The 27938-nt window shown below is 40.8% G+C and overlaps 2 protein-coding genes across 2 annotated transcripts; one reads left to right on the top strand and one right to left on the bottom strand.

Annotated features, from left to right (window-relative positions):
* On the top strand, positions 1-23595 carry LOC121383056 (retinol-binding protein 2-like). The gene is made up of 4 exons (XM_041512817.1): positions 1-663; positions 12200-12378; positions 14118-14222; positions 21329-23595. The coding sequence occupies exons 1-4, from the start codon at positions 588-590 to the stop codon at positions 21377-21379; spliced, it is 411 nt and encodes a 136-aa protein (XP_041368751.1). The 5' UTR covers positions 1-587; the 3' UTR covers positions 21380-23595.
* Positions 23596-24584: 989 nt separating this feature from the next.
* On the bottom strand, positions 24585-27477 carry LOC121383055. The gene has a single exon (XM_041512816.1). The coding sequence runs from the start codon at positions 26174-26176 to the stop codon at positions 25478-25480; it is 699 nt and encodes a 232-aa protein (XP_041368750.1). The 5' UTR covers positions 26177-27477; the 3' UTR covers positions 24585-25477.
* Between the last annotated feature and the right edge of the window lie 461 nt (positions 27478-27938).

Here is a 27938-nt window from a genome sequence, read left to right as displayed (position 1 = left end):
GAGTGAGTCTTAAAGATCGTGTAAAATGGTTACACTAACAATCTGTTTGAGACATGAATATATAGACATATAAAAAAGAATATTCATTATTCATCGATAACGCCAAACTGGCATAAACGATGTCCTATAAATATTCAAGCCCAGCCGCGGCCGCTGGCCTATTGATGCAAATATTAACTTTCTGAAAGCCACTTAGCGTGATACACGCCGGTCGTAGACTTGACTCAGTTTGGTGCCAAGCAGACTGCTTGTCTGGGAGGAAGGAAACGTGAAAAGAAGCGAAGAGGATGAGCGTAATCCTGCCTACTTCCTGGAATCACTAGACATTAACATGTGTCAGTAACCAAGGCGTCACTCCTGCGAACATACCCCATTCCCGACATGGAATATTAACTGGAAATTAAGACTTAAGCCAAGTCTATGTAGCCAACAAGCGATTGTATTTGTTTTACGCCGGCAATAACTAGGAAATCATTACTGCGGCTCTAGTGAGAAGCGCAACTTGACATAAAACAGACGACGTCGGACGAGGAACGAAAAAACTCCGCTGTAGTTGTTTGCGATTGTTTGTGGCTCTTTGAATCGCTATGGATAACTATGTGGGTCGGTGGGAACTCATGCCAGAACAAACAACCGGCTTTGACGAATTTAGCGATGCTTTAGGTGAGTACATTATGTCTATCTATCTGTCCGTCTGTACCTGTCCGTCCGTCCGTCCGTCCGCTTTGATGCCTGTCTTTCTGATGTCTACTGACCTATGTTTGGCTGATTCTTCCAACAGCCGCTACCATGTGTTTTAACGTACCTGTACGTCTTTTGTGGGCGGGATCTAGCTCAGTAGGTAGAACGCTCGCTTGAGGTGCTTTGGTCGCAGGATCGAATCCCCAGTGAACCCATTCTCTGATTGGTTTTCCACGGTCTCAACCAGTGCTCCACGACTGCTATATCTGTGGGAAAGTGCATATAAAATGTAGCGGGTTTCCTTTCAGACTATAAGCCTATATAAAAATTACCGTATGTCTAACATCCAATAGCCGGTGATCAATTAATCAATGTGGTCTAGTGGTGTGATTAAACAAAATAAACTTGAACCTGTCATCTGACACGGGTTTTCTACCACTGAAGTATATTTGAACCTGTCATCTGACACGGGTTTTCTACCACTGAAGTATATTTGAACCTGTCATCTGACACGGGTTTTCTACCACTGAAGTATGTTTGACACGGGTTTTCTACCGATCTGACACGGGTTTTCTACCACTGAAGTATATTTGAACCTGTCATCTGACACGGGTTTTCTACCACTGAAGTATGTTTGAACCTGTCATCTGACACGGGTTTTCTACCACTGAAGTATATTTGAACCTGTCATCTGACACGGGTTTTCTACCACTGAAGTATATTTGAACCTGTCATCTGACACGGGTTTTCTACCACTGAAGTATGTTTGACACGGGTTTTCTACCGCTGAAGTATATTTGAACCTGTCATCTGACACGGGTTTTCTACCACTGAAGTATATTTGAACCTGTCATCTGACACGGGTTTTCTACCACTGAAGTATGTTTGACACGGGTTTTCTACCGCTGAAGTATATTTGAACCTGTCATCTGACACGGGTTTTCTACCACTGAAGTATGTTTGACACGGGTTTTCTACCGCTGAAGTATATTTTTCTACCGCTGAACCTGTCATCTGACACGGGTTTTCTACCGCTGAAGTATATTTGAACCTGTCATCTGACACGGGTTTTCTACCACTGAAGTATGTTTGACACGGGTTTTCTACCGCTGAAGTATATTTGAACCTGTCATCTGACACGGGTTTTCTACCACTGAAGTATGTTTGACACGGGTTTTCTACCACTGAAGTATATTTGAACCTGTCATCTGACACGGGTTTTCTACCACTGAAGTATGTTTGACACGGGTTTTCTACCGCTGAAGTATATTTGAACCTGTCATCTGACACGGGTTTTCTACCACTGAAGTATATTTGAACCTGTCATCTGACACGGGTTTTCTACCACTGAAGTATGTCTGAACCTGTCATCTGACACGGGTTTTCTACCACTGAAGTATGTTTGAACCTGTCATCTGACACGGGTTTTCTACCACTGAAGTATATTTGAACCTGTCATCTGACACGGGTTTTCTACCACTGAAGTATGTTTGACACGGGTTTTCTACCGCTGAAGTATATTTGAACCTGTCATCTGACACGGGTTTTCTACCACTGAAGTATGTTTGACACGGGTTTTCTACCGCTGAAGTATATTTGAACCTGTCATCTGACACGGGTTTTCTACCACTGAAGTATGTTTGACACGGGTTTTCTACCACTGAAGTATATTTGAACCTGTCATCTGACACGGGTTTTCTACCACTGAAGTATGTTTGACACGGGTTTTCTACCGCTGAAGTATATTTGAACCTGTCATCTGACACGGGTTTTCTACCACTGAAGTATGTTTGAACCTGTCATCTGACACGGGTTTTCTACCACTGAAGTATATTTGAACCTGTCATCTGACACGGGTTTTCTACCACTGAAGTATATTTGAACCTGTCATCTGACACGGGTTTTCTACCACTGAAGTATGTTTGAACCTGTCATCTGACACGGGTTTTCTACCACTGAAGTATATTTGAACCTGTCATCTGACACGGGTTTTCTACCACTGAAGTATATTTTAACCCTCTTACATCAGTGTACAACACTAACTTTCTGTATTTAGTATTTAATATAATACTATTTGGCTTAATCACCCTATTAGAGGATAGGGCGGGATTTAGCTCGGTGGCTTGAGTGCTCGCTTACAGAAACATACCCTAGTTTTAGCCCATGAAAATGCACACTAAGTTTAGTTTTGAACCTGTCATCTGACACGGGTTTTCTACCACTGAAGTATGTCTGACACGGGTTTTCTACCACTGAATGTTTGAACCTGTCATCTGACACGGGTTTTCTACCACTGAAGTATTTGAACCTTTCATCTGAACCTGTTACAAACCTGTAACACATTTGGATAAGGTTACAATTCAACGAAACATGAGTCTGTGACTTTGAAATGGTGAAATACCCTTTAAAAATAGACTAAAACTTGACTCCATAACTGTTACTTCTCAGAAGCACGTGCGTTTTTAAAAATATAAGAAATGCCTTTTGTGATATTAAAATCACCAGGATGACCAAAACCACTCCAAATGTACGAAAATGGATAATCTAAACAATAAAATCTAAGTAAAGTGTGATTTCACCTATCAAAAACGGCTCTAATAGTCAAAACTATGTCATAATGTTTAAAAACTAGGGTATGTCCCTTTAAAGTACATGCGTCGTAGGATCGAACCACCTCGATGGATCAATTCAACTGATCGAATTCTTTCTCCTTCCAACCAGTGCACCACAACTGATCAAAGGCCGTAGTATGAGCTCTCCTGTCTGTGGGAAAGTGAAAATTTTAACTTTTATTAAATGATATGATAAGAAAACGTAGCCCATTGGTAAAGCGCTCGCCTGATGCGCGGTCGGTTTAGGATCGATCCCTGTCGGTGGAAGCGTTGTGACAAGGTATGTGCTTCTCTGTCTGTGGGATGGAGCATATAACATATCCCTTGCTTTTAATGCGAAATTGTAGCTGGTTTCCTCTCCAAATGTTTGACATCTAATAGCGGAGTCGGTCTAGGATCGATCCCCGTCGGTGGACTCATCGGGCAATTTCTCGTTCCAGACAGTGCTCCACAACTGGTGTAACAAAGGCCGTGGTATGTACTATCCTGTCTTTGGGATGGTGAATATAAAAGATCCCTTGCTGCTAATCGAAAAGAGTAACCCATAAAGTGGCGACAGCGGGTTTCCTCTCTCAATATATGTGTGGTCCTTAACCATAAGACTGACGCCATATAACCGTAAATAAAATATGTTGAGTGCGTCGTTAAATAAAACATTTCCCTTCTTCTGAACAAAACAAACTTCAACAAAACAAACTTCTGATAACAAGAGCTATCAACTACAACTTATGTTGCTTTATCACGCTGAGCCTGCCAGAGTTAAAAAGTGTTGTTTTTTCTCAAACCGGCAGCTCGTTATTGACATTTCCAGTTGATCCACAAATACTTGCTTCGTGAGTGGAGGTGTTTTCCCACGTTTTTTCTCCACTTTCACTTTGATCCTGTGATTGAACAATTCCAAACAAAAGCGTTGGCTTGCGAAAACAGCCAGTTCCAACTACAGTGAAAAATGTATTAAACAGACACCTGTAAGAGTACCACAAGGTTACTGCATAATACAGGTGGGTGTTTAGTACAGGTCAGTTTCTACTATAGACATTGATTAAGCAACATAGCATGGAGGCTTTTGTTTGTTTGTTTTTGTTTAACAACACCACTGGAGCACATTGATTTATTAATCATCAGCTATTGAATTATTTGGTAAGTTTGACATTTAGTCTTAGAGAGGAAACCCGCTACATTTTTTTCATTAGTAGCAAAGAATATTTTTTATATGCACCATCCCACAGACAGGATAGCACATACCGCGGCCTTTACTATACCAGTCGTGGTGCACTGGCTGCAATTAGAAATAACCTAATAGGCTCACCGACGGGGATCGATCCCAAACTGACCGCGCATCAACCGAGGTTTTATCATTGGGCTACGTCCCGCCCGTATCACAGTGTTACTGCATAAGACAGGTGGGTGCTTGAGACAGGTCAGTTTGTACTGTAGACATTGATTAGGGAACATAGTATGATGGCTGTTCAACACAGGTGGCCAACTGACCAGGCTTCACTGATACTGGTATTTACATGGACTAAATACCAAACTTAAGCCAATAAAGAATTTGAACTATATACAAGAATAACACCAGAATATCTGATGTCGCCAATCAGGCTGTAATAGTGCTCAAAACTATAAAACGTGGAGCATACATGGGTTGCATCATACCTACAGCTTACAAACTGAAGACTTTAAAGCTCTAGCCATACTTAATATTGGATATCAAATATGTAGTCTTCAGACGAAACCCGCTACATTTCCCCATTAGTAGCAAGGGATATTTGACATGCATTTTGTCTCAGACAATGACAGCACATACCACGCCCTTTGATATACCTGTCGTCTGACATACCTGTATTAAAGGTAGGGTCAACTCAAACAATAGCCTTATGTGTTGGAAAGATGCATACCTGGACCACCAACACATACTGACACTTTAGCAAATGAAAAACGCGTAATTTTAAACTTAATAAGAAAACATGATTATTCCTACTAACTGGGGGAAGCCATTTTGTTTCGTTTTTGTGACGTCCGGTGAGATAGCTTGGGGCAAAGTGACGTCAGCTCCTGACCATCTCCTGTATGTACAGTGTAAACAAAAGCAGTAATTTTCGACAAGGCGCTTCTCTTTGATCAACCTGACTTGTAAAACAGCATAAATGACGTAATAATATAATAAACTATTTAACTAAATATATTTCAAGTTGCATTAACAGAACAAAATGGGGTTATAGTATTTTTCTCTGTTTAATAATCCAAAGGAAAAATGTACACTATTAGGCCTATTGATATGCTACGTTGGAGCAAAAACGACAATCCACGATATCCAAGTGATAATTTTCTTTTCTTTGGGACTACGTAATTGGTCAGTTCTGTGGTTTTAAATGGAAAAGTCTACTTAATGAATAGTTTTACAGAACTATTTACAGTAATAAACCATGTCCATTACAATTTTAGGGGCGACAGGTAATATTCCACAATACCGGTATGTATTTTGTGTCTAGACGGCGTCAATTAATTGCCTCGTCTGGTTCCCAATCAAATACACACCTGCCAATCAGGAATCACAGGTAGAAGCAACTAAAAGCATAAACCAATTAACTAAGAAAACACTCCGTGTATCATTTCAGTACGTAGGTTAATGCATGGGCAAAACATTGTTAATTGTTTCGACTTGTTGTGTAGCCACTTTGACACTTTGTAGCCACTTTGAAAAATAATATATATAGTGCTGGATATACTTATGTCTGGCTTACTGGGATGTGTATTATTACAGAACATTGCAATGTATGACTATTTATCATCCCGAAAAACCAGGTAGATTGTGTTTCTCTAGTTCTAAGGCTCATTAGACGTTACGCGTTAAGTATTACGTAACCACCAGCTCGCCAAAAAATGGCTGCGCCCGTTATATATAACAGCCGTCACATTTAACCGTTTTATTAATTAACTATACGATTATACATGTTGATATTAAGCAATAATGTGCATTATATATCGTTGAATATGCATACCAGGCCAAATGCCTTAATTGTCCTCTCCTTTAAGGGAAGAGTAGGTCACATTCTGCTACTCCAACTAGTGTCTGTTAACACAGGTCTCACTATAACTGAAGACGTATTAATGGACAATGTAATAGTACATGATAAAGGTATCAATATCTTCAGGCTAAGTTCAAGGGTCATAACTCTATCGCAAATAGGTATGTTGCCATGAAAGTTAACCTTGATCTGTAACAGTACATGATAAAGCTATACACAAAATTTCAGCTTAATATCTCAAGGCATTCTAAAAAAAACCACATCCGGAATACTAATTTTCACATCTCCTAAGTACAAGGGCCATAACTCCGTCAAAAATGGGTAAATTGCTATGAAAGTCAAATTTGATCTGTAACAGTATATAAAGCTATATAACAAAATTTCAGCTCAATATCTCAAAGCTTTCTAATAAAAACAAAATCCATCCGGAAAACTATGTGGGAAAGACGGACGGACAGACAGACAGACGGACGGACGAATGGGCAGACAAACAGAAGGACGGAGATGAAACTTATAGTCCCCTGCGGTTGGACCGGTATGGGACTAATACTTGATGTGACTGATTATATAAAAACTGGTGTCTGTTAATACGGGTCTGACTATAAAGAAGACGTATTAATGGACACTAATTGCTTTGATTGATTATAAAAGTGCTGCGTATAACAGCAGTCCGATTGCTGCTAGATGTAAATAGGACTACTATATAGGATAACAAGCACACTGCCCTTATAAAGCTGTATCCTTACCGGGAGCGTGCGACGCGAGCGACGCGAGCGATGCGAGCGACGCGATAATATTTATATCCTAACCAGACGCGACCGTAACGACAGTCTTCTTTTTAAAATTGTTATCAACAGTTGAAGCTGCCAAGTAAAAGTTGTTTGATTAGTTAATATATGTTTGTCGGTCGTGTCGCGCGAGAAAAACTAGAATGTGTCACGCGCTCGACTACATGAATCTGTCGCGCCGTACACGTCCGGTTAGGATGCAGGAATTGAAATCTATGGTTTTTAAAAAAATCGCTCGCATCGCACCCGTCCGGTTAGGATACAGCTTAACCTGTGTACTACCTGTCCAGGTGTTACCGGATTAACACAGCGTACCTTTGTACTACCTGTCCAGGTGTTACCGGATTAACACAGCGCACCTGTGTACCTACCTGTCCAGGTGTTACCGGATTAACACAGCGCACCTGTGTACCTACCTGTCCAGGTGTTACCGGATTAACACAGTGCACATGTGTACCTACCTGTCCAGGTGTTACCGGATTAACACAGCGCACCTGTGTACCTACCTGTCCAGGTGTTACCGGATTAACACAGCGAACCTGTGTACCTACCTGTCCAGGTGTTACCGGATTAACACAGCGCACCTGTGTACCTACCTGTCCAGGTGTTACCGGATTAACACAGCGCACCTGTATACTACCTGTCCAGGTGTTACCGGATTAACACAGCGCACCTGTGTACTACCTGTCCAAGTGTTACCGGATTAAAGTAACATGGGGAATAAGAGAAATCAACATGTTTCTTCTCATTGTTTCACCCTGATATAGGTGAAACCATTTATAGGGACTCTATCACGGTGTAAGTAAAAGGTCATCATGAAAAACAAAACACAAAAAACCAGAAGACCCCCCAAAAAACCTATCCCCCCCAGCAAAAAAGCCCAACAAAAATCATATTCAGAAAAGAAAACTTACAATACACGAAATACAATAGAAAACTATACACCCAAAAAACTACACAGGCATGTGATCTATTGTTAACGGTAATCGTCTATAATTATACTGAGTTTCGTCGAGCGTTCCAAGACCGGTATACCAAAAGTCGTGGTATGGGCTGTAGATACTTAATTAGTAGACCCGGAACCACATTTTTGTTTTCATTCTAGAAGGTATGGCAATCACTTGTTCGTCACTTTAAGTTCTGGGTATATATATGAAATATTCATTAGACCAGTATAAAGATTCTCGAACAATCAATATTTTATTTTGGGATGGAGATATATTTTAACTTAGAACAGCGTACTAAAGGTCAGACCAAAAGTATACTTATAAATAGTGATGAATTTATAATATTAAAAAAAGAGAAATAAAAATACCCCCCCCCCCCCATTCCAAAGAGAGATAAAATTCAATTTTGTTTACAGACATCAAGTTGTTTACAGACATCATACCCTCGCCCCCCCCCCCCCCCGAACCCCCCAAAAAACAAAAACAAAACAAAAAAACAAACAAAAAACCAACAACCTACATTGTATTTGTAACATGTCTGAACTGTATGTTGGATTAATGATCCACGATGAAGACGTATCTCTGCACAATGCAGAGTCAAATGGTTGTTTTGCTAAATAATGGCTGAATGTATGAATCTCCATCTAGTGCCTAGCTTATAGTCGGCCTCAGATTACAGTTATTTTCCCATTTGGTTGTCCAAAATTCGGAAATTTGACCGCGCAAGTAGTCTGCTGTTTGACTGTGATTATTTCATGGCAGACAGCTATGAAGTGGCAACTGTTTGACTGAAGTGACAGGGGATAGCATGTAGTTTGTAAACATGTGTAACTTGCTGACATTGAAGACTTGTTTGTGGTAATTCCGGCCCATGCAAAAGTAGTGCTTTTTGTGTAAAATGGGTGTACTCCGGCCTGGTTTAGAGGGTGTGTCTGTTTAAACCAATATGCTGGGAGAAAGAGCTGGACAACAGGGGTTGTCCTTTTCAGGGTATGTGTCCCCCATGCAGGCAAAGGTACATACAAAACTTCACGGGCCTGCTGATATTAATAAAAAAATTATAGCCACTAAGGCTATATAGAAACATATAGCGAATTTAATTGTGGTCTGAGGCCAGTCTGTAGGAAGAAATCCTTTACTGGACAATACATTCGTTCTGCACCGCTCTCAGACTAGTTTACTAAATCAAAACTAGCTGTGATAACATGCACTCATGAATCACTGTCAAAACCGAGATGACATCAGGTGTTCGCGAAAGGTGAGCATATCCGAATAAACTTTTTTCCCCAAGTTTAAGGAAGAGACATGTAACAAAACAATAAAATTACACGTCACAGTTATGACAACCAGTCTAATCTGAGAGATCGGGCTTTCCGACTGCCAACGAACACGAAATACGGAAATTACCGAGTTTATGCAAACAGGTTGGGTGTATCGTAATGCGTGTTATTTACCCTTTGAATTATAAGATCAGTGCTACTTAGGGAATGCTCATTGTATGCCGATTTCAAATATATTGTACAGTGGCGCAGGATAAGCTCTCTCTCTCTCTCTCTCTCTCTCTCTCTCTCTCTCTCTCTCTCTCTCTCTCTCTCTCTCTCTCTCTCTCTCTCTCTCTCTCTCTCTCTCTCTCTCTCTCTCTCTCTCTCTCTCTCTCTCTGACTTATTATAATCGTATCTTGCAGTTTCTATTCCACACACCGCGTGCACGCTGTATCCCCACTAGTTTCATTACAACAGCTTCGTAATATCGGACTGGCGAATTCCCATCGTTACGTGTATGAGTCATAGGACGATGGACAACTCACATGTTTATGTTGGGGCAGGTCATTTCATTATGGAAATCACACACGCAGTCCCCAGTGAATCAGAAAACATTATCAAAACGAAACAATTTTTTTTTTTCTTTTCTGCGCACTTTAGTTTTCCACTGATGAAACTGCAATACTAACCTACCATATTTCAATTGTTCCATTTTCTTCCATATTTTTTTAATATCCAGGCAACATGTACGTCAAAACAACGATCAATCGTGCTGTACACTCAAGATACGTCAAAGAAGATATCTACAAAGTATTATTTACGTGAAAGACAATATGGACCCGTTTTACAAATGCTCTTAAGATTATCTTAGCGCCAAGATCGCTTCGTAACACGGGCCCCATATCTATAAAGTATTAAGATACGGCCGAGAAGATATCTGTAAGCATTATAACCACTGACCCTACTTCTCTAGCTACACACCTTTTCTGTTTTACGTAAAATACAGTTTGAACTACAGTGCACAACAAAAATCTACCCTCCTCTCCCAAAAAAACTACAACAAACAAAGGAGCAAGAAATTTGTAATAGAAACTGTTTTCTACTAACTACTAGTGAAAATACTCGACTCAGTGAGACTTTAACTACAGTTAAACTGGTATTAACAGACACCGCAAAACATCCAGCCTGTTATTTTAGTGTGAATACCTCCCCACTAAGATCAAATTGTACAGACCCCACTGTGTCGCCCGGTATGACATCAGATATGTCTAATTGCCCATTGGCGTCACTTAGTAATGTCATGACATTTCTTTCTCATTACCATATATGCAATAACAGCAATCACACTATGCGTATGGTAATTAGTTGTAAACGATAACACATAGATCGACATCAGTTAGGTCACAACTGACAGGTCATGCATCTAAAAGATCCCTTGCTGCATTAGAAAACATGTAGCGGGTTTCCCCTGTTGACTACGAGTCAGAATTACCAAATGTTTGACATCCAATAGCCGATGATTACTTAATCGATGTGCTCCAGTGGTGTCGTTAAACAAACTTTAACAAACAAACTTTCAGCGATATAATAAAGTGAAGCAAGAGTCTGTGATGTTGCAATGGGAATATACCCTCTAGAGTTAGACTAGAGTGAGTCTACACAATCGTATGTTGCAATGGGGATATACCCTCTAGAGTTAGACTAGAGTTAGACTAGAGTGAGTCTACACAATCGTTACGTCTCACGGTTATGATCAATTTTAGCATAAGTACATATAATGTTTAAAATATTTAGCTCAAATACATGTAATGTTTTAAATATTTAGCATAAGTACATATAATGTTTAAAATATTTAGCTCAAATACATGTAGTGTTTTAAATATTTAGCATAAGTACATATAATGTTTAAAATATTTAGCTCAAATACATGTAGTGTTTTAACTATTTAGCATAAGTACATATAATGTTTAAAATATTTAGCTCAAATACATGTAATGTTTTAACTATTTAGCATAAGTACATATAATGTTTAAAATATTTAGCTCAAATACATGTAATGTTTTAACTATTTAGCATAAGTACATATAATGTTTAAAATATTTAGCTCAAATACATGTAGTGTTTTAACTATTTAGCATAAGTACATTTAGTGTTTTAAATATTTTGCACAAGTATATGTAGTGTTTCAATCCCAGGGACCCCGCAGGAGGGACTACATAATTGTACTGTTTCAATTCCAGGGACCCCGAAGGAGGGACTACATAATTTTACTGTTTCAATCCCAGGGATTTTACTGTTTCAATCCCAGGGACCCCGAAGGAGGGACTACATAATTTTACTGTTTCAATCCCAGGGACCCCGAAGGAGGGACTACATAATTGTACTGTTTCAATCCCAGGGACCCCGAAGGAGGGGCTACATAATTGTACTGTTTCAATCACAGGGACCCCGAAGGAGGGACTACATAATTGTACTGTTTCAATCCCAGGGACCCCGCAGGAGGGACTACATAATTGTACTGTTTCAATCCCAGGGACCCCGAAGGAGGGACTACATAATTGTACTGTTTCAATCCCAGGGACCCCGAAGGAGGGACTACATAATTGTACTGTTTCAATCCCAGGGACCCCGCAGGAGGGGCTACATAATTGTACTGTTTCAATTCCAGGGACTACATAATTATACTGTTTCAATCACAGGGACCCCGAAGGAGGGACTACATAATTGTACTGTTTCAATCCCAGGGACCCCGAAGGAGGGACTACATAATTGTACTGTTTCAATCCCAGGGACCCCGAAGGAGGGACTACATAATTGTACTGTTTCAATCCCAGGGACCCCGAAGGAGGGACTACATAATTGTACTGTTTCAATCCCAGGGACCCCGAAGGAGGGACGTGAGGCGTTCCGGAATCTCGTGTACATCCTGGAGTATGCCCGGGAAGGCGACAAGTGGACGGCCACAGCAGAGATCAAAGGTCAAGGCCACCCACGGACCTACGTGTGGTCCCCCGGCGTCGAGTTCGAGTACGAAGGGCTGGACGGATCTAAAATGAAAGTAAGACTTTCACATCATCATATCTAGTTTTTGTTTCACAATCGAAAAACTCTGCAATTTAGAATATGCGTATGGCAAAAACATGCAAAAAAAAAGAAGAAACAAACACCCCTACACCCCCCCCCCCCCAAAAAAAAAAAAAAAAAAAAAAGAAGAAAAAAAAAAAAAAGGCCGTGTACAATTGCAGGGGTTTCATGTTATCTATTAGGATTCAGTGTTTGTAAAACTGTACTATTGATTTCTTGTACGCTCCTGTGGTAAAACTGTTTTAAGTTATTGCAACACCAGCACTGGTAATGACACACAAACTGGTATTGTTTTAAGTTATTGCAACACCAGCACTGGTAATGACACACAAACTGGTATTGTTTTAAGTTATTGCAACACCAGCACTGGTAATGACACACAAACTGGTATTGTTGGAACTCGATCCTGCTGCACCAACTTACCATACATTTGACTGCCTGATAACTGTTACTGAGTGCTGGCAATGCCGTGTCTGTTTGATGTCAACACTGGGTTTTAGTGCTGATAAAACTCAGCTGAGCGCTGGTGATACTGGACGTTTTACGTACTGGGTTTCACTGCTGATAAAACTCAGCTGAGCGCTGGTGATACTGGACGTTTTACGTACTGGGTTTCACTGCTGATAAAACTCAGCTGAACGCTGGTGATACTGGACGTTTTACGTACTGTGTTTCACTGCTGATAAAACTCAGCTGAGCGCTGGTGATACTGGACGTTTTACGTACTGGGTTTCACTGCTGATAAAACTCAGCTGAACGCTAGTGATACTGGACGTTTTACGTACTGTGTTTCACTGCTGATAAAACTCAGCTGAACGCTGGCGATACTGGACGTTTTACGTACTGTGTTTCACTGCTGATAAAACTCAGCTGAGCGCTGGCGATACTGGACGTTTTACGTACTGGGTTTCACTGCTGATAAAACTCAGCTGAACGCTAGCGATACTGGACGTTTTACGTACTGTGTTTCACTGCTGATAAAACTCAGCTGAGCGCTGGTGATACTGGACGTTTTACGTACTGGGTTTCACTGCTGATAAAACTCAGCTGAGCGCTGGTGATACTGGACGTTTTACGTACTGGGTTTCACTGCTGATAAAACTCAGCTGAACGCTAGTGATACTGGACGTTTTACGTACTGGGTTTCACTGCTGATAAAACTCAGCTGAGCGCTGGTGATACTGGACGTTTTACGTACTGGGTTTCACTGCTGATAAAACTCAGCTGAACGCTGGTGATACTGGACGTTGTCACGACTACGACTGTCCAGTTACTAGTCTGAGCGCTCTCACAACTTGATTCTCGTCGTATAACCCATTCGTTGTTAATCTGAGCGCTCCCGTCGTAAGTTAGCAGTTGGGGAAATTACAACGCAACCGTGAACTTGGCCAACTTTCTGCTGGCAGTTGGTAGTCTAAGCCTAGCATAAAAAAAAATCATTCAATGATATCCAGGGGCCTACTTCACAAAGTTCTCTTAGGCTCTGTTAGACAACAAAGCATCCTCTTTGCAAGTCTTTTAGCATTGCACTGCAAGATCGCAAAGTTGCGAGAGTTTAATGAATTAGGCCCGCTTTGTAACAACTCACCATAGACCTTTGCTCATTATAGCTCTTTGATTTATTTATTATCAAACAATACTTGTACATACATTTATCCAACCTGTACGTCATTGCATTGTGTGTAATTTGACTTGTATTGTTTGTAACCTCAGAGTACAATTTCGTGGGACGGCTCGGTTTGTCACGAGAAACACGCACAGGTGAACGGCGGTGAGTGGACCTCGACCAGACGACTTGAAGGGGACGTAATCGTGCTGGTAATGATCGGTTTCTCTTAAGACAGTTATCTCCAGTAATTCTCGCTTGTCAAGTATTTCGTCTGTCAACAACCACATTACTAATTACTCGTATAACCGATCGCGGTGGTGTAATGGTTAAACCGTGGGACATGAGTCTGGTAGGTATTAGGTTCGCATCCCGGTACCTGCTCCCACCCAGGACGAATTTAAAGACTCTGTGGGTAGGTGTAAGGCCACTACACCAAGCTTACTAACCACTGTTCTGGACAGAGATCACAGGACAGCTTGCTTGAATCTTATTTAGGTAAGCATGAAAACAACCATAAATGAAATGAATAAAATGCAAGCATATTCGTGAAAAGGTGTAAAGCTAGAATTTCTCGTAAATTGAAACAGGTAAACGTAAAATTACGCTCCCACCCCGCAATAATATGAATCATGAAGAGTAAAACCTCGCACATATAATATTTATTAACGTGCTCATAAATAATTTAAAACTGCTTTTGGCAAGATTTAAAAAAGACGGTGTTTTTCTCTTTGTGTGAAAGAGCAGCCATGGGTTGGTTACTGGCTATTATACTATACATGTCATTGTTCGGAGACCAACAGAATGCACTAAAGATCCAATTATATAAATTATTGCATACCTACGCCTAACCCAACGCGCTAATATTCCACAATCATCTGTCAATAATACAAAGAACGTGACTGGAAAATGATTGCACATGGATACTGGGCACATGGATACTGGGCACATGGATACTGGGCACATGGATACTGGGCACATGGATACTGGGCACATGGATACTGGACACATGGATACTGGACACATGGATACTGGGCACATGGATACTGGGCACATGGATACTGGGCACATGGATACTGGGCACATGGATACTGGGCACATGGATACTGGACACATGGATACTGGACACATGGATACTGGGCACATGGATACTGGGCACATGGATACTGGGCACATGGATACTGGAAAATGATTGCACATGGATACTGGGCACATGGATACTGGGCACATGGATACTGGGCACATGGATACTGGAGAATGGTTTTGTCTAACCAACATTCCTGGGACTCACATATTTAATTATAATAAAACTGACGGCTGATTCCTTAAGGACAATCTATGAAGGTGTTGTATACACATGCAGTGTTGTTGCAGTGTTGTTGCAGTGTTGTATACACATGCAGTGTTGTTGCAGTGTTGTTGCAGTGTTGTATACACATGCAGTGTTGTTGCAGTGTTGTTGCAGTGTTGTATACACATGCAGTGTTGTTGCAGTGTTGTTGCAGTGTTGTATACACATGCAGTGTTGTTGCAGTGTTGTATACACATGCAGTGTTGTTGCAGTGTTGTTGCAGTGTTGTATACACATGCAGTGTTGTTGCAGTGTTGTTGCAGTGTTGTATACACATGCAGTGTTGTTGCAGTGTTGTTGCAGTGTTGTATACACATGCAGTGTTGTTGCAGTGTTGTTGCAGTGTTGTATACACATGCAGTGTTGTTGCAGTGTTGTATACACATGCAGTGTTGTTGCAGTGTTGTTGCAGTGTTGTATACACATGCAGTGTTGTTGCAGTGTTGTTGCAGTGTTGTATACACATGCAGTGTTGTTGCAGTGTTGTTGCAGTGTTGTATACACATGCAGTGTTGTTGCAGTGTTGTTGCAGTGTTGTATACACATGCAGTGTTGTTGCAGTGTTGTATACACATGCAGTGTTGTTGCAGTGTTGTTGCAGTGTTGTATACACATGCAGTGTTGTTGCAGTGTTGTTGCAGTGTTGTATACACATGCAGTGTTGTTGCAGTGTTGTATACACATGCAGTGTTGTTGCAGTGTTGTTGCAGTGTTGTATACACATGCAGTGTTGTTGCAGTGTTGTTGCAGTGTTGTATACACATGCAGTGTTGTTGCAGTGTTGTTGCAGTGTTGTATACACATGCAGTGTTGTTGCAGTGTTGTTGCAGTGTTGTATACACATGCAGTGTTGTTGCAGTGTTGTATACACATGCAGTGTTGTTGCAGTGTTGTTGCAGTGTTGTATACACATGCAGTGTTGTTGCAGTGTTGTTGCAGTGTTGTATACACATGCAGTGTTGTTGCAGTGTTGTTGCAGTGTTGTATACACATGCAGTGTTGTTGCAGTGTTGTTGCAGTGTTGTATACACATGCAGTGTTGTTGCAGTGTTGTATACACATGCAGTGTTGTTGCAGTGTTGTTGCAGTGTTGTATACACATGCAGTGTTGTTGCAGTGTTGTTGCAGTGTTGTATACACATGCAGTGTTGTTGCAGTGTTGTTGCAGTGTTGTATACACATGCAGTGTTGTTGCAGTGTTGTTGCAGTGTTGTATACACATGCAGTGTTGTTGCAGTGTTGTTGCAGTGTTGTATACACATGCAGTGTTGTTGCAGTGTTGTTGCAGTGTTGTATACACATGCAGTGTTGTTGCAGTGTTGTTGCAGTGTTGTATACACATGCAGTGTTGTTGCAGTGTTGTTGCAGCGTTGTTGCAGTGTTGTTGGAGTGTTGTTGCAGCGTTGTTGCAGTGTTGTTGCAGCTATGTATCAGCTATGTATCAGCTATGTATGGCATTATAATGCACGCAGCTACAATGCTTTAAAGGGACATACCCTGGTTTGTAAACACTGAGGCATATTTTTCACTATTAGAACCGTTTATCATCACTGAAATCAAATATTACTTATATTTTATTCTTTAGATTATCCATGTCCGTAGAACAGAAGTGTTTCTGGTCATCCTGTTGTTTCTAATACCACAAAATGCATTTTTCATATTTTTATAAACGCACGTGCTTCTGAGAAGTAACGGTTATTGATTTGAGTTCTAGTCTATTTTTTAAAGAATATTTCCCGGTTTTAACGTCACAGACTCTTCTTTCACTCTGTTGTAACTTTATTCACGGTGTTGCTGGTTTGTGGATTAACTAAACTTTGTGTCCATTTTTACAAGTTGAAACTAGGGTCTGCGCCTTTAAAGGCAGTCTGCAGCCATTGTAAGACGTTTAAAGGCACTGTCCTCAGTCTGCAGCCAATGTAAGACGTTTAAAGGCACTGTCCTCAGTCTGCAGCCATTGTAAGACGTTTAAAGGCACTGTCCTCAGTCTGCAGCCAATGTAAGAGGTTTAAAGGCACTGTCCTCAGTCTGCAGCCATTGTAAGACGTTTAAAGGCACTGTCCTCAGTCTGCAGCCAATGTAAGACGTTTAAAGGCACTGTCCTCAGTCTGCAGCCAATGTAAGACGTTTAAAGGCACTGTCCTCAGTCTGCAGCCATTGTAAGACGTTTAAAGGCACTGTCCTCAGTCTGCAGCCATTGTAAGACGTTTAAAGGCACTGTCCTCAGTCTGCAGCCAATGTAAGACGTTTAAAGGCACTGTCCTCAGTCTGCAGCCAATGTAAGACGTTTAAAGGCACTGTCCTCAGTCTGCAGCCAATGTAAGACGTTTAAAGGCACTGTCCTCAGTCTGCAGCCAATGTAAGACGTTTAAAGGCACTGTCCTCAGTCTGCAGCCATTGTAAGACGTTTAAAGGCACTGTCCTCAGTCTGCAGCCAATGTAAGACGTTTAAAGGCACTGTCCTCAGTCTGCAGCCAATGTAAGACGTTTAAAGGCACTGTCCTCAGTCTGCAGCCAATGTAAGACGTTTAAAGGCACTGTCCTCAGTCTGCAGCCAATGTAAGACGTTTAAAGGCACTGTCCTCAGTCTGCAGCCAATGTAAGAGGTTTAAAGGCACTGTCCTCAGTCTGCAGCCAATGTAAGACGTTTAAAGGCACTGTCCTCAGTCTGCAGCCAATGTAAGAGGTTTAAAGGCACTGTCCTCAGTCTGCAGCCAATGTAAGACGTTTAAAGGCACTGTCCTCAGTCTGCAGCCATTGTAAGACGTTTAAAGGCACTGTCCTCAGTCTGCAGCCAATGTAAGACGTTTAAAGGCACTGTCCTCAGTCTGCAGCCAATGTAAGACGTTTAAAGGCACTGTCCTCAGTCTGCAGCCAATGTAAGACGTTTAAAGGCACTGTCCTCAGTCTGCAGCCAATGTAAGACGTTTAAAGGCACTGTCCTCAGTCTGCAGCCATTGTAAGACGTTTAAAGGCACTGTCCTCAGTCTGCAGCCAATGTAAGACGTTTAAAGGCACTGTCCTCAGTCTGCAGCCATTGTAAGACGTTTAAAGGCACTGTCCTCAGTCTGCAGCCAATGTAAGACGTTTAAAGGCACTGTCCTCAGTCTGCAGCCAATGTAAGACGTTTAAAGGCACTGTCCTCAGTCTGCAGCCAATGTAAGACGTTTAAAGGCACTGTCCTCAGTCTGCAGCCAATGTAAGACCAGTCCTCAGTTTGTAAGAGGTTTAAAGGCACTGTCCTGTTTGCAGATCGTAAGACGTTTAAAGGCACTGTCCTCAGTCTGCAGCCAATGTTTTAAAGGCACTGTCCTCAGTCTAGCCAATAAGAGTTTAAAGGCACTGTCCTTCTGTGCCAACGTAAGATTTAAAGGCACTGTCCTCAGTCTGCAGCCAATGTAAGACGTTTAAAGGCACTGTCCTACTGCAGCCAAAAGACGTTTAAAGGCACTGTCCTCTCTGCAGCCAATGTAAGAGGTTTAAAGGCACTGTCCTCAGTCTGCAGCCATTGTAAGACAAAGGCACTGTCCTCAGTCTGCAGCCATGTAAGACTTTAAAGGCACTGTCCTCAGTCTGCAGCCATTGTAAGAGTTTAAAGGCACTGAACTCAGTCCCTGCAGCCATTGTAAGACAAAGGCACTGTCCTCAGTTAGCCATATGTAAGAGTTTAGGCACTGTCCTCAGTCTGCAAACAGTGTAAGAGTTTAAAGGCACTGTCCTCAGTCTGCAGCCAATGTAAGACATTCTAAAGGCACTGTCCTCAGTCTGCAGCCATGTAAGACGTAGTCACTGTCCTCAGTCTGCAGCCATTTTAAGAGTTTAAAGGCACTGAACTCAGTCTGCAGCCATTGTAATACATTCTAAACAGCACTGTCCTCATTAAGCCATGTAACTGTAGTCACTGTTAGTCTGCTGGAAATTTTACAGTGGAAACAAACTGAACACTGTCCCTTCTGCAGCCATTCTAAACAGGAAAGTCCTCATTAATATGTAACTTTAAAGGCACTGTCCTAGTCTGGAAACATTTTACAGTGGAAACAAACTGAACATAGTCCCTTGTAATACATTCTAAAGGCACTGTCCTCATTGCAGCCATGTAAGACTGTAAAGGCACTGTCCTAGTCTGCAGAAACATTTTACAGTGGAAACAAACTGAACATAGTCCCTTGTAAGACATTCTAAAGGCACTGTCCTCAGTATCATTAATATGTAACTGTAGTCACTGTAAGACTTTAAAGGCACTGTCCTCAGTCTGCAGCCAACAAGACTGAAAGGCATAGTCCTCTTTGCAGCCATTGTAAGACAAAGGCACTGTCCTCATCTGCAGCCATGTAAGAGGTTTAAAGGCACTGTCCTAGTCTGCAGAAACATTTTACAGTGGAAACAAACTTTAAAGGCATAGTCCTCTTCTAATACATTCTAAGACAAAGGCACTGTATCATCTGCAGCCATGTAACTGTTTAAAGTCACTGTCCTAGCTGGAAACATTGTACAGTGAAAACAAGGCACTAACATCAGTCCAGCCAATTAATACATTCTAAACAGGTCCTCGTATCATGTAATATGTAACTGTAGTCACTGTTAGCTGGAAACATTTTACAGTGGAAACAAACTGAACATAGTCCCTTTAATACATTCTAAACAGGAAAGTATCATTAATATGTAACTGTAAAGTCACTGTCCTCAGTCTGGACACATTGTAAGACGTTTCCGACAATGGAAACAAACTAACATAGTCCCTTTAGATACATGTTTGTAAACAGGAAAGTATCATTGTAATATGTAACTGTAGTCACTGTAATAGCTGGAAACATTTTACAGTGGAATACCAACTTTGAACATAGTGTTTGCGATCGTGTGCCAATGTTTTCTAGCAGTCAAGTATCATTTTACTTAGTAATACTAGTATATAATGTTAGCTGCGTACGACATTATTGGCAGGTAACATCCGTTTGGAAACACAACATTAGGATGACATCTTACACCTTTTTATATCGAGATACTGATATTCTAAACAGGAAAGTATCATTAATATGTAACTGTAGTCACTGTTAGTGGGACACATTTTACAGTGGAAACAAACTGAACATAGTCCCTTTAATACATTCTAAACAGGAAAGTATCATTAATATGTAACTGTAGTCACTGTTAGCTGGAAACAGTTTACAGTGGAAACAAACTGAACATAGTCCCTTTAATACATTCTAAACAGGAAAGTATCATTAATATGTAACTGTAGTCACTGTTAGCTGGAAACATTTTACAGTGGAAACAAACTGAACATAGTCCCTTTAATACATTCTAAACAGGAAAGTATCATTAATATGTAACTGTAGTCACTGTTAGTGGGACACATTTTACAGTGGAAACAAACTGAACATAGTCCCTTTAATACATTCTAAACAGGAAAGTATCATTAATATGTAACTGTAGTCACTGTTAGCTGGAAACAGTTTACAGTGGAAACAAACTGAACATAGTCCCTTTAATACATTCTAAACAGGAAAGTATCATTAATATGTAACTGTAGTCACTGTTAGCTGGAAACATTTTACAGTGGAAACAAACTGAACATAGTCCCTTTAATACATACCAAATGTTTGACATCCAATACCCAATGATTAATAAATCAATGTGCTCTAGTGGTGTCGTTAAACAAAGAAAACTTCGTTTGTTAGTCGGAAACATTTTACAATGGAAACAAACTGAACATAGTCCCTTTAATACATACGTTTTCTTGAATCGTAACTTTTGAGCACCAATTGTCATTAGAATAGGTTACGTAAAATATTTGTTCGCTCAGTGCCAAACACCCCTAGTTGAGTGGATACTGTTCATTTTCCCTCTGGAACATGCATTGTCCAAACACACCCCATTTCACATTTGTAAAACACGTTATGATATTGTATTATTTATTATTTCTGAGGTATGTAAAGAATGTCATGCGATTTCTTTTCTTTTTCACAGAGCTCAATATGCAAAGGGAAAGAAATGGTTCAGAAGTTTAAGCGAATCTAAGGAGACGTCGTCCACGACAGTGACACAATTCATTTCGTCTGTGATTATTGTTCGTACCAGTCTGAGACAATTTCAACAAATATGACTCTCTCAAAATCAATGTTCTGCTTTCGGTAATTAATAATTGCGCTTCATAATTAACCGCTGATTAAACGTGCGCGTTTTAGGCTTTCTACAAAATGTATTGCATTTACTGAGGTTTCGTCTAATTTGTGAAAGGTCCAACATAGCCCGAAAACTCTGACCGTAAGCAAGCAAAACGGACAGGTGGACAGTCGTAACACCCACTATAACTGTCCACATGTCCGTCGTGCTGTCTCACGGTCACAGTATTCGGGCTAAGCCCAGGAGAAGTATGTTCTTCTCGAATTATATGTCATTTGCTTACATTGTCATAAATCATTTATGTTCAGCTTAGGCCTCCGGTTATTGTTAATGTGCGTTTAGTGTATGGTTATTGGAAATTAAAAAGTCAGTATTATAATGAGGAAAAAGAAACAAATGTGTGTTCAACAAAAACTTCAGAATAATTTAAACAGCTTTTTGGTATTTTAACATATTGTGGTTGTTTTGTCACCAGGGGAGTAATTCACAAAGCTCTCGTAGGCTCTGCTAGACAACAAAGTATCCTCTTTGCAAGTCTTTTAGCATTGTGCACTGCGAGATCGCAAAGTTGCGAGAGTTACGAGAGTTTCGTGAATTAGGCCAATGGTATGCAAAGGAAGGATAAAGAATGTTTGTTAAATGACCCAGCAGCACATTTTAAAGTACAACTGTTTGGTGTCTAACACTGGGTATTGGAACACATCATCTAGTTAGTGATGGAATGTTTGTTAAATGACCCAGCAGCACATTTTAAAGTACAACTGTTTGGTGTCTAACACTGGGTATTGGAACACATCATCTAGTTAGTGATGGAATGTTTGTTAAATGACCCAGCAGCACATTTTAAAGTACAACTGTTTGGTGTCTAACACTGGGTATGGAACACATCATCTAGTTAGTGATGGAATGTTTGTTAAATGACCCAGCAGCACATTTTAAAGTACAACTGTTTGGTGTCTAACACTGGGTATTGGAACACATCATCTAGTTAGTGATGGAATGTTTGTTAAATGACCCAGCAGCACATTTTAAAGTACAACTGTTTGGTGTCTAACACTGGGTATTGGAACACATCATCTAGTTAGTGATGGAATGAATGAATGAATGATTGAATGAATGAATATTTAACGACATCCCAGCACGAAAAAAGATCTTCTTCTGTCTGTTGATAACGAGTATTTCTACCGATCATTTAGCGTTGTGCCATGTTTCTTGTTCGTCACTTGAGATTCTCGTCATAGGTCGATATGACCTACCGGTACAAAATAGTTTGTAAGAGTTTAGCGAAAAAAACAACATTGGCTGAATTTAGGCATGTCTTGCTCGCATACAAATGATTAAAATGTCACGTGGTTGTTTTAATGATTTCAATTTACAAAATACACAGTCAATCGGTAGTCACTGAATATATTAAAAATAGCGTCAATGACACGTGGTCGTGTCGCATCAGTTTAAAAGGTAAATCGCAACCGAATTAGGTTAGACAGTGGGATTTCAAGTAACCCGATCTATTGGCAACGTCGTTGGACAGATGCCAAAGAAGAAGTTTCCAAAGGGTTTTTTAAAAGACGTGTTATGATAGTCTGCCTACAGGGATAAGTGTTCGCATATGCACATCTGAATCGGTCAATTCAATAGAGGACCAGCTCCACAGTACAAAGTGTAACGGGAAAACATTGTTTTAATTTTCGAAGAGTAACAACCACGAAGTAGAGTCGTGCCTTTGTTGGACACATTTAAACAGTTCTTAACATGGACACTGTAATGTAGTTCATTCGAAATCGAAAATATGTGAAATCCGGTTCTTATTGAATTTACTGATTCATTTTGTGGCTAGCGAGAGAGAGAGAGAGAGAGAGAGAGAGAGAGAGAGACAGAGAGAAAGAGAGATATTGAGATAGGGGGAAGAGAGGAGGGGGAACAGAGAGAGAGAGAGAGAGAGAGAGAGAGAGAGAGATGGGTGATATCTTCACTGGTTTCTCTGACCACCATTGTCTGCTAGCACAATAAAGACTAAATTGATGTGCGTGTTCAACACTAAATACTGAAGTTGATTTACGTTCTGTGGTTTGCTAAGCATCTACTCATGCATTAAAGTCTTGCCTACATTGTGTTGCCTGACTTTGTTATTAAATCGGTCCCGTGGAGGTCTCTTCACAATTTGCGGTGAGCAACGACATGCATAAAAGCTGTATTTCGATACGATTACATGCAGTTTGATATAGTTTTATCTTTATATAAAATGGCATTCGTCCAAGGATCCAATATACTAGAGCAAGACTTCACTCGGTGATATATCAAAAGTCGTGCTACTGTTATGGAGAAATCGACTGTATATAATATTCATTGGTGCTAATCACGAAAAGGCTCAAGACGTTTTGACATTACCTCATTATGGCTCTTTTGGAAACCTAGCGGCCACTTAGACGGTTTTTTATTACACAGTTCCAGACAGGACAGAACATACCACGAAATTGGCTGTGCACAGCTCCAGTAAATATTCTACCATTTAGAAACATTACCCCCCTCCGCAGTAGAAATGAAGACGTCGTAGTTTTATTTTTTGTCTGTGTTCGAAGTATATGTCGAGATAGTTTTCGACCAGCGCTGATATTATCTTCATGTCTTGTCACCTAGATGATGGGCAAACATGCTTTTTGTTAATTGATAATTCTCAAATATTAATAGAGCGTCCACGTCACGGTTATGTACAAAACAATTCTGACTAATAAGGCGTTTTTAACAATTAAAATTACGCTTGCATATGTAATAATACTCGTTAAAAAGGCTCTACTAGTCGGGTATATGTGACAATTGCAGCGAACAGAGGACTCTCTTTTAAAACAGTACAAACAAGTAATTAATTATGGCTTGCAATAGCAATACAAAGCGCACTCCAAAACAGTTTTGATTTATACATACATGATGGAGTATACTTTGTTTTGTTTAACGACACCACTAGAGCGCACTGATTTATGAATCATCGGCTATTGGATGCCAAATAATTGGTACTATTGACATAGTCTTAGAGAGGAAGCCCGCTACATTTTTCCATTAGTAGCAAAGGATCTTTGATATGCACCATCCGACATACAGGATAGCACATACCACGGCACTTGATACACCAGTCGTGGAGTACTGGCTAGAACGAGAAATAGCCCAAGGGCCCACCGACGTGATGGAGTATAAAGACAGAACAGTATATTATGATCTAAGGTGTACAAGCAATGACGCTAAATATCAATGAAGTGTACTAGTTTGTCGACGTGCATGATAACCTGTATATGAAGACCCCTGTTAATAAAAGCAATAATTCCTAGATACTTTACGTGGTCTTTATAGCCAGGTTTTATTGTACCTATAAATCGTTCTGCAAACGTACAGCACCAGTTCGCTATCAGTACTGATTTGTATAGAGTACGACACCACAACACTAATCCAGAAACCGTCTGAAGACCCACGAGTCTGGTAGGAGAGTATACACCAAGTATCACCGTGGTGTTCAGCACTGCTCAGTCAGTTTGTTTACCAACATAAACACTGGAGCCGGAATGACAAAAACCACACACTACAAACACAGTGGGTACTCGGGCTCGGATTTCTACAAGTCACGACGTCTGACTACAATAGACGAGATTATAAAACGCGTACAGACAAGACAGGGAAGGAAAATGATCTCATTTCTACGATTAAAATACATTCTGTATGGCCAAGAGGTTTTTAAGTTCACTCAATCTGGCACTGTTTCGTTTCCTTAGTAACTAAGGTGGTTGAAAACCTCTTGGCCATTAACAACAGCAAACAGTAGCAAGAATGTGTCTGTCGAAAACTACTTGGCTATTTTCAGATTCCAGTATAATGATTGCTTCAGCTATGATCAAACCATTTGACTATTTCGAGATTTAATTATAATATCTCCTTCAACTATGATAAAAGCATATACCAATTTCGAGATTCCACTATAATTATTGCTTCAACTATGATTATCTGTCTTTAACGCTGTACTAAAGCTTTGGTTGAGTAAATTGGTGGCAGCACCAGTGCCGCCCTTTTATCAAGTCTTATTTCACCGGTGTCACTCATTTGGCTTTCAGAACGAGAAGACCTAGCTACATTTTTAACCAAAGTCGTTTTCCGCGTTTCAGACTTTTGTTTCTTTTGTGGTACCTCACGTCGTATTTCCGACACATTATCATTTTCGGAACCACCAGTCTCTGTCTTCACAACCTTCAGTAATTGCTTCCTTTCGTTTTTAAAGAAATTATTGATTCTTTCAGCCGTGGCGTCTTCATCCAAAATGGCGCCGTTCTGTTTGGATTCCCGTAACAGTTTCTGGACTTTGCGAATCCTCCTGATCTTCGGGTGCATGTTTATGATGTGCTGCTCGACGTCCCGCGAGAACCCGTGCAGCGGTACGCCGCCATACTGTCCGAACATCTGCACGGCCGGATCGTCCTCCCGGGCGGCCCGCCTCCTCATGGCCAGACACTGCTGAAGGATCTTCTGTCTCACCAGCGACTGCTTGACGCTCATGAAGTTCTTCACGTAGCGGAAAGACGTCTCGTACCGCTCACGGCTCAGGGATTTCTCGTACTCGGTCTCGCGCGATTTGATCATTTCGTTCAGGATACAGGCGAACTTCCGGTGTTTGTCTTCCTGACGCTTTACAGCCCCGATTCTTCCTTCGTCCATTGTCGCATGAAGTTAGCGATCGCTGCTACAATTACAGACAGCTGAAGCCTCAGTAGAACCACAGACAGCTAGTTTTAATAGGTGATGGTTGAGACCTCAGTAGAATCACAGACAGGTAGTTTTAATGGGTGATGGAAGTGCTGGTTGAGACCTCACTAGAATCACAGATAGGTAGTTTTAATGGATGATGGAAGTGCTGGTGTCAGTCAAAATGATAACATAAGGATCACAAATATGACCGAAATATTTGACACAAATCTGAAGATCTTCAGTGTATCTTTTTAACGTTTCAGCATCATATATTGGTTTAAAGCAAATAATCTTTACTAACTAAACACACGAGTTATTTCCGAAATGACGTAGTTTATGTATAAAACACATTAAAAACATTATGTCATGTGAAGTTACTGATCGCTAGTTGAGACCTCAGTAAAATCCTAGACAGGTATTTTCAAGTCTGTGATGGAAGTGCTGGTTGCCAGTCAAAACGATAAAATGAGGATCACAAATCTGACCGAAATATTTGACACTAATGTTGAAAATCTTCAGTGTGTTTTAAAATGTTATAACATCAAATACTGGTGTAAACCAGATTAATGAATACTTTTACCTAACGAAACGCACTAGTAATTTCCGAAATGACTTCTTTTATATATGAAAAAACATTGGAAATTTGATCTTGATCAACAGAATTCAATAAAGTTAACGAACTTGTTAAATACACTATTTTTGATGTTAAAAATCATTGAGGTTTCCAGAATGTTCAGGTCTAAAAAGTTAATTTATATCTTCTGTATTACTATCACAAACACATTATTCGCAGTGAGTGCCACACTGTGAAAGAACACACGCGTTCACGTCAGCACAACATCAGTAAAGTGACACAACGTTGTAGGAAGACACTGCCTACAACACCCCAGTCGTCTCGCAGCTGAATATCTCACACGATCACAGACAACAACACAATGCAACTCCGTTAATCTTGCGGGCACAGTTATATAAACCAGCGGTGGTTCCCCATGTCAGTGTATTACCGGGTATATACCCACACACACTACACTGGATCTGAAGAAAGCGGCTGCCGTAAACACATATTACCAGTGACTGGATTGACTGTCAATATTATTTCTACTAAATATCTCTTTGTGATCAGCACAATACACGGTATTTAACAATGGGGGGTCTTTCGCGGTTCGGTTGGTCATTGTCTCTGCAGTATTATATTTAGTCCTGTGTTGGCGGTGGCGTACACTGTCAAAGGAGGTTGTATAATCCGTTTAGCCCTAGTATTACCGGGTGGCTGAGGGCGACCACCAGAAACAGTGGAGTATGTTACACGGTTTGTTCTCAGAAACAAACACACTCGGCAGGTATGTGTGTTAAATATCATTGTCTGCGAGAAGATATAACACTGCGGTCTTGGACAGAATTCTCCCTGGTTGTGCCTACGGCAGGCGTCCTTGAACAGTTGTCTGATGGAAGCATGCCAAACATTAGCCACACCCACAGGATATGACAACCGGCCTCGGTGATGTAGTGGTTAAGTCATCAGACTGAAGCCTGGTAGGTGGTACTGGGTTCGCATCCAGGTAACGGCTTTCACCCAGAGCGAGAGTAACGACTCATGAGTAGGTGTAAGGCCAGCATGCAGTCGTCTCTCTCACTAACCCACTGTCCTGAACAGACAGCCCAGATAGCCGAGGTGTGTGTGCCCAGGACAGGGTGCTTGAACCGTAATTGGATAAAAGCACGACAATAAGAA

This window comes from Gigantopelta aegis, chromosome 10 (genome assembly GCF_016097555.1).
Source record: "Gigantopelta aegis isolate Gae_Host chromosome 10, Gae_host_genome, whole genome shotgun sequence".
Taxonomy (NCBI): Eukaryota; Metazoa; Mollusca; class Gastropoda; order Neomphalida; family Peltospiridae; genus Gigantopelta; species Gigantopelta aegis.
Note: the sequence above shows the minus strand (reverse complement) of the source record. Positions and strands in the feature narration are given on the sequence as shown.

Excerpts from the sequence above, each read along its gene's own strand:
- LOC121383056 (XM_041512817.1), top strand. The coding sequence starts at position 588 with ATGGATAACTATGTGGGTCGGTGGGAACTCATGCCAGAACAAACAACC. Across the intron at positions 12,379-14,117 it reads TGGACGGATCTAAAATGAAA|AGTACAATTTCGTGGGACGG; the intron begins GTAAGACTTTCA and ends TTGTAACCTCAG. Across the intron at positions 14,223-21,328 it reads AAGGGGACGTAATCGTGCTG|AGCTCAATATGCAAAGGGAA; the intron begins GTAATGATCGGT and ends TCTTTTTCACAG.
- LOC121383055 (XM_041512816.1), bottom strand. The coding sequence starts at position 26,176 with ATGGACGAAGGAAGAATCGGGGCTGTAAAGCGTCAGGAAGACAAACAC.